Source organism: Mytilus galloprovincialis, chromosome 6 (genome assembly GCF_965363235.1).
Source record: "Mytilus galloprovincialis chromosome 6, xbMytGall1.hap1.1, whole genome shotgun sequence".
In the NCBI taxonomy this organism is placed as follows: Eukaryota; Metazoa; Mollusca; class Bivalvia; order Mytilida; family Mytilidae; genus Mytilus; species Mytilus galloprovincialis.
Genome location: NC_134843.1, coordinates 87,513,639 through 87,525,250, shown reverse-complemented (window position 1 = coordinate 87,525,250; position 11,612 = coordinate 87,513,639). Strand labels below are relative to the sequence as shown.

At 29.5% G+C, this 11,612-nt stretch overlaps 1 protein-coding gene across 1 annotated transcript; it reads right to left on the bottom strand.

Annotated features, from left to right (window-relative positions):
- Nucleotides 1–4,309: 4,309 nt before the first annotated feature.
- On the bottom strand, nt 4,310–5,547 carry LOC143078396 (uncharacterized). The gene is made up of 3 exons (XM_076253271.1): nt 5,481–5,547; nt 4,944–4,954; nt 4,310–4,521 (listed from the first exon to the last, which is right to left on the bottom strand). Exons 1-3 carry the CDS (start codon nt 5,545–5,547, stop codon nt 4,366–4,368), a joined length of 234 nt encoding a protein of 77 aa, XP_076109386.1. The 3' UTR covers nt 4,310–4,365.
- Between the last annotated feature and the right edge of the window lie 6,065 nt (nt 5,548–11,612).

Sequence of the window (11,612 nt, the reverse complement as noted above, 5' to 3'; positions counted from 1 at the left end):
AATCGTGTTACCTGATACTGTTTATACCGATCTTTTCTAAAAGTATTTTCAGTTTCAAATTTGTTTTTTAATGCCACAAAATTGTTGAAAAAAATTAAGTAGAGGCTGTAATAAGCATATATACATCAATCACATTCGTTTGTCTTCATAATCTTCAATGGACTCTACTCAACATTGTAGACATAACGTTTTTCTTACCTATCATCTCTTTAATACTGATATTAAGCTAGTATTTGTTCAAAAGGATCAAATGTAACGACCTTGCGTGTCAATAACTTTTAAAAGAAGACGAAGACAATTGAAAAATTGATCTTTTGTTATCCATCTTCATATTGTCTTGCTGATAATATTTTTATCGAATTTCTATTTATCTTTTGTACTTTTCAAAAAAAACTTAATTATGATAATAATGCAACAACAACTATAACGAAGTTGTTTTATAATTTTGGCCATGCTGATATATTTTAGATCTTGTCCTATAAATTTTGTGATTTATAAATTTCCATTTATCTAGTATAATTGTTTTTATTAAAAGGCAAATACGCAGAACATTGGCAAAATAAATAAATTAAATGGAGTTAACTGACGATTTCGGTCATTTGACTTAATTGTAGAACTTATCTTGCTGATTTTGTTTCTTTTACTTAAAAATCTATTCATGATTAATAAAATTAACGGTACCAATTTTCTTGCACAAGATGCGCATTTTGACAATACATGTCTCTTCAGTGATGCTCGTGGCCAAAATATTTGAAATCCAAAGCTTATATAAAAGATGAAGAGCTATAATCCAAAAGGTACAAAAAGTATAGCCAAATCCGTGGAAGGAATCAGAGCTTTGCATGAGGGAGATACATTCCTTAATTTATAATAATTTCTATCATTTTGTAACAGTAAATTTTAATAACACAAAAAAACTCCGTATTTTCATGCCAGTACCGAAGTACGATATTAATAGAAAAAAAAAAAATAACACAAAAATAGAACAAATCCGTTATTTTAGGACAGCAACTCAAATAAGAAGTATTTTAACCTGATTGAGGGTGACAATGTTTGATATTCACATAGTCCGTCGACCATACTTGTAACTATATATAGTTCTGATTTATAAAAAAATGAATTAAGCCTGTATGGACAGTTAATGTGTTTAACTGTAAACGTTGATATATATTTTGATATATATTTTACAAATATAAAACCAGGAGCATGGGTTTGCAAGGTTAAATGTATTTCGTAAAATGTCTATTTAAGTTGATCACATATTCAGCAATGCATTATTTGCAGTGAAATGAAACCATTGAGAAATGCAAATGTTGATTAAACAGTTGTAATTCTAGATTTAAGTGTTTTTATAATTATTGGTGTACACCAATTTGAACACAAATGTATAAAATGAAATACATTCAGCGTTTAAAATTGCGGTTGAAAGTAAGTATCAAGGAGAGGCAACCATTAAGCCTTCGAAAAAAAAGTATAACAAAAAATACTCCTACAAACTATCGATTACATAAAAATCAAAATAAATAGAAAGACAATGGTAAATAAACCTCCGAATAACACCTGTTCCAGGAATGCAGATGTTAATAATAATAAAAAAAAAAAAAAAAAAAACAAAAAAAAAAAAAAAAACGACAAAAGAAACATAGAACCATAAACTAACTAGGTAGAGTAGAATAAAAAAAAAAAAAAAAAAAAAAAAAAAAAAAAACAAGATATACAACTATCACACATATAATCTGTAACTCAAGACAATCTTTCTATATTTGTGAAATAAACACTGGATATTTATCTATATGGGCTTATTGTTTGTTTTTCAATGTTTACCTTATTTGTGTTATATCTCGTCTTATTATGTTTAATATATACCTCCTGTAACCTGTTACTTATTCTGTAAATTCCTCCTTTTTAGATGAAGCATTTAAGTTGTATTATCCTATTGATGTGTAGAATCCATTATTGATATCCGTTATCAATTAATCAGCATTTCTGAAAATTCTCAAAAATTAACGTAAAAACTGTTGGACAAATTCCTATAGTAATTATTGCCCATAAATTTCACCGTTTTTTTTTCATTTTTGCCTATTTTCATGAAAACTGTGATATGTTTTTGATTATAATTACTCATACGTTTTAATTTGTTATTAAAAGAGTTATAGTTAGTAGTTTCTCACTTTTCATAGGAGTAATTGACCTTACTTAGAACTTTATTTACCTTCTTTTGTGTTTTGAGCAAAATTTAAAGAAGATAGAAACTAGATAGACTAAAAGATCAGTAAAACAAGTCTTTACTCGGTCTACAATGTTGGAGAATGTCCTTTGTTTGATATGTTGTTTAATATGCACATAGAACAAAGTGATCGACACAGGCTCATAAGAGCCTCTTATTCATTTGTAATGTGTTTACATTGTGTCAAAGATTACATTTATTTGTTCAGTATGTGGTAACTTACGTTTATTAGTTAACGGAGATAAATATTTTTGTGATTTTGCTTTTCAATGTGTCTTTTTATTGAGTTAAGGCATTTCAATTGATATTTTATTGTGTGTTTTTCTTTGTATTAGTGTGTAGTATATTCTGGTACGAAGATAACCTAAGATAATTATTTGGCTGAATATCAGCTTTTTATCAAGATTTCGAGTCCGAATATTTGTCACATATTGTTATTGTGGTTTCTAGTTATATGCGATTAAACGAAGGTAATTTGTAATCATAAATGAAGCTGATTTCATGTTCATTTTAGAACTTCCGAAGCCTTTTGATTTTCTAATTCTGTTTTTTATTGATATTTATTTGTTCATATTGAATTTAACCGAGAAAGTGATTATAATTGTAGGGTTTGTTTGGTTTTTAGGTGTGTCTGATTTGTTTTGTATTCAAGTAAATGGATACTTCTACTGTCTTGTTAAAATTGGCTCCGGTCATTGCCAAGAGTATGCGAGTTGTAGTAAATGTTGCCAAATTCTATTTGCGATTCTGGTAGTAATGAAATATTATTTAAATTAACAGAATATGAACGAAAACTCTGTGATAAATGCTGCAGCAATGAAATGTCTTGATTTGATCGTTTTTTAATTGAATTAACTGGATCGGTTTTCCAGAAAAAAAAAACGAATTGTTTTGTATTGATGACCTGTGACCTTGATTTACGGCAAGATTGTACCCTCTTTTATATTTACGAGAAATATTTTCATTGTTGTTTGACGTTTCGGCTCTGAGGGTATCACCAGCGCAGTAGTCAGCTCTTCGGTGTTATTAATTTTATGGTCATTTTTATAAATTTCATATTGCAAAATATCACGTATAAGTACACCACATCAGCTTTCAAATGAGCTTTTTAAATATCATGAGGTATTAAGGTTATTTAAATTTCTAAAGTTGTCCTCTCCTCTGCTCTAATAATATATCTTCACCTGACCTTTGTCGTAATCCATATATTATCGGATCATAATTATATTTTGGCAGCTTATCGGTACAAACAGATATAATTGTGTATAGTAAATTATTCTACGTTCAATTTTATTCATTTATTGATCATAAAACTGTCTCTTCTCTTTCTTTCGTTTCGTCCTTTAGATTGAAGATTTCATATTTGTTGCATCTAAAATGTCTCTCTTTCTGTTTTCTAACTGTGTTAGCCATGGCGTTTTTGGTTTATTTTCGACTTCTGAGTTTGAATGTCCCTTTGGTAAAATTTGATATCTCAGGTGCTCCGGAAGGGTAAGCAGATTCTGCTCCAAATGTGGCACCAGTTAACAAAGTTAAATAATTTAATTGGATGTCGGTGTAGACCTAACTAAACTTCCTTGGTATTTTATCTGATGGTTCTTTAAACCAACTTATTTTTGCGTGCTATTTATTTTAGATGCTTTTGCGAGTAAGAAAAAAATGCAAATAATCGTCGCGAATATGTAAAACTTGGATTACTGCTTTTTTAACTTCATCAAGTAATTCAGTCAATCACGAAATGAAATAGCCGCGAAGTGGTCTAGAAAGGGTAAAACGCGAAATCAAGTATCCGCGAAAATAAGTTACAGAAATTACTTTTTCATGACGCATATTTTTCTTTTAATAAAACATACTACAGTGATTAAGGAAATCGAACCGTAAGACTTATTTTTTGAATATCCACATACGATTTATATAATCTTTATGTTTGTGACTGTTGGTTTTTATTGAAAAAAGTATGGATGTTATGATTGTTTTTTTTTGTTATCAATGCTGTCTTCTACTCAACCAACCATAACGACAAAGATTAATGAGCGCATAAATAAGGAATGATGAGAAAATACTTTATTATCTATCATTCGATTCCATACAGATAGTTAATATGTTGCTGTACTAACACTTATAAAAATATCCTTGTTTTAATAATTATATTTTCGTCGTCCCCAGGAACCTCGTCTCCACCCTCTGTTCCAGCCTTTATTTCCACCATAACCGCCATAACGTCTGCCATTGTATCTGTTATAGTTGCCATAACCTCCCCAACGTCTTGAAGGACCATAGTTTGGACCATAATACTGAAATGTTGAAACGATACAAATCAGAATCAATTTTAGTGACAAAAAATATAAAAATTCAAAAAGTTCGTAATATTAACAATCAAATCATAATACTTGTGTATGAACAAACTTGCATATGATTTAAATGACTGTTGATTTGAAGCTCGTTATATCACAGTCCCTCGAAATATATTTATATTTTAAAACAGTTTAAAACATTTAGACATGTTGCATCGGATCAATGGAATAAAGATACACCTGATACAATGCATATTATTTATACTTGTATTTGCTAACAATTTATATGAACAAGGGTTCTCATATATCTCTTATAATGTTCATTTAACCCAATATTGTATAGTATTTAAATTATATCTATTCAATACATTAAATAGTTTAGTCTTGTTATGTCACTTTCAAAACTAAATAAACAAACTTACATCACTCGCATCTAAAAAACAAATCAACAATGAATGAGTTTTTTTGTTACTCAATGAGGAATGTTCGTAAATCTAATGTATAAGTTCATTATTTACCAGGCTTAATAACATATCAAATATAAACATCTTAATGAAAAAACAAAACTGTGATATACTGAGGTATTTTGATATTATTTAACAAACGGTCAATAATGCAGCATTTACCTAGTTTGCATTTAAATGGATATGATTTCACGATAAATAAAGATTACTATTTTGTGATTGATATAATAAGAAGTAAAGAAAAGTTGCATGTTTAATTTTTTTCTATGGTATGGTGTATAATTTAAATGGCTTAGTTTAATTACTACAATAATACAATTAAATTTGATGTTTTGAAATGGTTTACTCTTTCACTTATATTTTGAATAGATATTTTTATAGAGACTGATCTCGGAAACTTTTGCAATCATTGAAATTTAAACAAAAAAATACAGCAAAAGAATATCTATCAACAAATTGTAATATACAACATTTTCAAGACAAAATTTTACTTACCACTTTGCACAGCAAATGATCCAATAAGGACTAAAGCCACCAACACTGCGACACTGATATTATTCATAATTGTTTTCTATTCAAACTATTTGGAGAAAGAAGCTGATTACTGAAAATTATCCTTTATTCTTATTGACAGTTGTCTGCGCTTTATATATACTTTGTTTAATCAACTCACTGAAGATCTGTTAATCAAGAGGAAGAAATAATCACACACGTGTTCCTGTTATAATGAGATCAAAGTTAAAACACAAATGTCAGTACATAACATAATCTGTATACATTGTCAAATTATTTGCAAGAATGGAAATTGAAAAGAGGAAATCCAAGAAATGTAGGTTATTTCATCATAATTACTCATTGAAAGAATTATATAGATGTTGAAATAAGTAACATTAACCAGAGTTTTGCTAGAATCTGCTTTTAACATATTTAACTTATAAAAATGTTCGAAAAACCCTTGCAAATTATATATAACTGTTTTTTTTTAGTTGTCATGTTTGTGTCTTTTCGAGTTTGGTTTCGCATAGCAGGTATTCATATGTACAAGGAAACACTTTCATTGTCGAAGCTTTCTTTAGAGTATATGTGATTCCCTAGTTTAAAGTGTTTACATTAACTTTGATCTTCTTTCTAATGATCTGATGAAATTTGATAAATAAATTGGTATTTTAGAATCTATGCAAGAAGTCATTTTCTAACAACACCATGTTAAACGATTAGTATTTGTTTCGTTCTTAGATATCTGTATGAAATATGAAAATATATAAAGATGTGGTATGAATGTCATTGAGAAAACTAGCCACCAGAGCTCAAATCAAAATCGTTCGTACCATAGCATAGAAATTGAAAACTGAAATTTACTAGCAAGACATCGAGTATGGAAAAATTCAAGCTAGATTGAACCATAAATGAATTTCTATTTTAAATGACATTTCTTCAGTCAATACCAACACCCAAACATTTTTCTGCAATTCCAATGGCCAAAATAATGGCCCTGATAATACCTCGTTTTTGGATATAAAAGTTATTAAACAAAGTGAAGCTCCTTCAAGATTATATACCTAAACTGCCAGATAATATAGTTTTGTTTCAATACAATTTAAAAAACATTTGTTTATTTTTCGTCAGCAAATCAATAAACTATAACTATAATGATAGAAAACTATATACAAATAAAAATCAAGTCGAAAATCAGTAAAGATTTAATTATCTGTCATTCATATCAACATTGATAGTTTTAGTTAATATATGTAGCCTTTGTTTCCGTATGGTCCTCCCCAGGGACCGTTATTCCAGCCTTTATTCCACCCATAATTTCCGTGATAGCCTGTGTATCCGTTATAACCATGGTAACCATTGTTGTATGGTAAACCATATCCTGGATAATAACCCTAAAATATGAAGACAAAAAGATTAAAGATTGAATAAACGATGATGTTGAAATATAAGGCAATTAAAAACTGCGTAATATCAATTAAAACAATGACACTATATCAATATTATTAAGTAGCTGCCGCCTTCTTGTTTATTTTGTTTCATCCATTCCTATTATATATACATTTATCAATATTTGTATCTTACAGATTGGTGACAATTCAGCAACTGCAGGTAGTTAACATTATAGTAATCACAAAACATTTAACTCTCCAATCCATTTCAACAGGTTGATTTATCTTTGGTTAACACGTGTGCCACTCTTTAGAAACAGTGAATTAAGGAATGGGGATTTTTTCAAATAAATTAATAAATATTTGAATATATATTGCAGTTATATCTAAAATTCAAAATTGAGGAAACACCCCAAAAAAAAAAAAAAAAAAAAGAAATGATCAACACATTTTGCAATACTTGTGTTTTACTAAGTAAGTATACCCTTTTGTTATACAAGAAGAATGATATGAAATCGTGTTGCATTTGAAAACGTGGTCAATTACTGTGTTTGTTCAATTCTTAAACCGGCAGATTAATAAAGATATAACACTCTGTAAAAGAGTGGCCAATGTTACCAAATAGACATTTAAATTCAACAGTCAAAATGATAATGCTCTGGTAAAAAAAGGGAAAACACCCCGACCAAACGATACGGCAATATACTCGAAAACCAAAACAAAAACAGGCTTTATGACTCTTCCAATATTGCACCAGGACGGCTTGTATTCGTTGAGACAAAACCTTATCAGTTGCATTTGATCAAATTTATGTTCTGAAACTAAATCGTCAAAAATGTTTGACCCAGAACGATTACCATTGATAATATTATAAGAAAATTGTCTTGGATTTTTATTGTTAAATTTATATAAAACCCGTTATCAAAATCTACGCAAATTATATGACTTCACTAAATTGTTAAATAGAAATTCATTGTGTGTGACTGTTTTTATTCATTTGTTTTTTTTCTGGTGTCGAGGTAAGCGTCGTACGTTATGATTTTCATGTCATATAAAAGTTTTTAAAAATTTCAAAACTTACATAGCCTGCATCTGAAAAAAGGATTATAAAAATATAAATCATCTTTGTTAAGTATGGAACAAATGTTTTTATAATCGCTGTTTGAAACTTGTTTCTTTGTAAAAAAAAAAAAAAAATACCAGAAAAATATATGGATAAATTAATTAGAGTGAAAATAAATCTTACATTATAATTTGTCATGTGTCAGTAAATGATAATAAGATAAATATATAAACAGAATTTTCAAAATATACGTGGAAAACAATCTATAGCAAATAATCAATAACTTGTTTTCAACAATTTCGAATTAATGACAAATAGAAGAGCAAATAATTCTGAAAGCAAATCATTAAATCTTCCTGTTTCGATTGTTGTTATGATTTCGCAATTTGATAGACATAAAGAATGAGTTTAACTGTTTCAAAAAGTCAAATCACAAAAATACTGAACTTAGAGGAAAATCAAATCGGCAAGTCCATAATCACATGGCAAAATCAAATGACAAAACACATAAAAAATGAATGGACAATACCTGTCATATTCTTGACTTGGTGCAGGCATTTTCAAATGTAGAAATGGTGGATTTTACCTGGTTTTAAAGCGCTAAACCTCTCACTTGTACGACAGTTTCGTTTTAAATTTGGTTATATTGTTAAACCGTTATATTGAATATGACGAAGCTTTTACAAAGACACTGGATTTTTGTTTATATATTTTGTGCTTATGAAAAGTTATCCGCCATTTTATAGATTTTAAAAGTTTGATAAAACAAATTGAAAACATCATGTTATAAATGTCTTACGCCTAAAGCACTTTTTTGCATTTACCTTTATCCGGAATGCTCAAAGGCAATTATTTGAAAGCCAATGAGGTTTAAGAAACGAAACAGTAGAATATCTATATTACCAAAAAGGACATAAATAATCTTTACTTACCACTCTGCACGGCAAATAATCCAATTAGGACTAAAGCCATCATAACTGTGAAACTGAATGTCTTCATTGCTTCTTGATCTAACCGTTTGCAAGGATACGCTGATTGTTGAGAAATACTTTTATTCGGCTGAATATTGTCTGCGCTTTATATATATATTTTCAATCAACTCACTGCAAATCAAGAGGAAGAAACAATCACACACATGTTCCTATTACAATAAGATTTAAAATGTAAATATATTACATAATCCGTATCCCTTGTCATGTTAGATGCAAGAATGAAAATAAAAATACAAAAAATACCAATCGTACAATAAGCTGTCATTTGTCGCTAAAATTCACATTCAATTCAAATTTTGATATTTTTATATCAAAATATATCCTTCCTGGTGGAAAGACCTTAAATTTTTCTCTGAGCAATTTATTTTTAATCATTTTGGCATTTTTTGTATTTTTATTTTCAATCTTGCATCTAACATGACAAGGGCGATACGGATTATGTAATACATTTACATTTCAAATCTTATTGTAACAGGAACATATGTGTGGTTGTTTCTTCCTCTTGATTTGCAGTGGGTTCATTGCGAAATGTATATAAAGCGCAGACAGTATTCAGCCAGAATAGAAATATTTCTGAACAATCAGCGTATCCTTGCTTTAGATTTAGAAGCAATGCACACATTCAGTTTCACAGTTATGATGGCATTAGTCCCATTCAGGTGTTCTCTAAAAGAAGTCATGTGTATGCATTTCCCATAGGGTCCTATGTTAAACTAAGTCCCCCGCTGGTTGCCATATTGGATGATGGATCGGCTACAAAGTAACAACACTTGGTCATCAACTCATAAGGAACATTTATACTATGTTGTCCTTATTGGAATATTTGCCGCGCAGAGTGGTTAGTAAAGATTATCTATGTCCTTTTTAGGTAACATAGATATTCTACTGTTTCTTTTCTTATACATCATTGGCTTTCAAATATTCGGCTTTGAGCATTTCGGATGAAGGTAAATGCAGAAAAGTGTTTTAAATGCAAGAAATTTAGAACTTGATGTTTTTAATTTGTTTTCTCAAACAAAGAATGTAACTTTTGAAATCTATAATATGTCGGATTTCTTTTGATAAGCACAAAAGCTATATGCAAAACTCCATTTCCATTGTAAAAAGGCTTTATCATATTCAAAATAACGGTCACACAATAGAATCGGTTGAACTCAGTCTTTCAGTTCTATAAAATTGGGCAATCATACCAATAAAATATCAAAACAGGAAGAATGTTATGATTGCTTTCATAAATATTTGTTCTTCTATGTGTCATTAATTAGAAATTGTTGAAAAAGTTGTATATGTTATGGAGCACCTGAGATCAGCCCTAGTTTTTGATGGGGTTCGTGCTGTTTATTCTTTTGTTTTCTATGTTGTGTCATGTGTACTATTGTTTGTCTGTTTGTCTTTTTCATTTTTAGCCTTAGCGTTGTCAGTTTAGTTTAGATTTATGAGTTTGACTGTCCCTTTGGTATCTTTTGTCCCTCTTTTATAGCTCTGCTATTGTTTTCCGCTTTCCTTTTCAAATTTTTTTTATATACTTATCTTATTATTATTTACTGACACATGAAAAATTCGAATGTTAGATTTGTTTACACTTCAATTGATATATATTTATCTTTTTTTTTTTTTTTTTTTTTTTATCAAATATAGATTTTAACAAAGAAGCAAATTAAAGACTGTGATAACAAAAACCATTGTTCCATACTAAACAAAAATGACTTATATGCAGGATATGTAAGTTGAGAAATACTAAAATAAAATTCAGAAAGGAAATGGGTAATGTGTCAAAGCGACAACAACCCGACCATAGAGCAGACAATAGCCGAAAGCCGCCAATTTGTCTTCAATGTAGCGAGAAACTCCCGCACCCGGAGGCGTGCATTAGCTGGTCCTTTAAAAAATATGTATACTAGTACAGTGATAATGGACGTCATACTAAATTCCGAATTATACACAAGAAACTAAAATTAAAAATCATACAAGACTAACAAATGCCAGAGGCTCCTGAATTGGGACAGGCGCAAAACTGCGGCGGGATTAGATATGTTTATGAGATCTCAACCCTCCCCGTATACCTCTAACCAATGTATAAAAGTAAACGCATAACAATATGCACATTAAAATTCAGTTCAAGAGAAGTCCGAGTCCGATGTCAGAAGAAATAACAAAAGAAAATAAATGAATGACATTAATACATAGATAACAACAGACTACTAGTAGTTAACTGACATGTCAACTCCAGACCTAAAAGTTTGTTATATGACATGAGAATCATTATGTAAGACGCTCAGGTCGACACCAGAAAAATAGAACAAATGAAAAAAAACAGTCACATACAATGAATTTCAATTCATCAATTTAGTTACTTAGTTTTTGATAACAGATTTTATAATAAACTTAACAATACAGAAACAAGACAAATTTGTTTGTAATATATTCAATGGTCATCTTTCTGGGTGAAACATTTGTGACGATTTAGTTTCAGAAAATATATTTAATAAATTGCAAATGATAAGGTTTTGTTTCAGCCAATACAAGCCGTCATGGTGTGATATCGAAACAATCATCAAGCCGGTTTTTGTTGGGTTTCTGTTGTTCAGTCTTCAGTTTTCTCGTTTTGGTTTGTATATTGTCGTATCGCTTGGTTGTTTTTTTTTCTTTCTTTTTTGGTTTACTTTCTAGAGCATTATCATTTTGA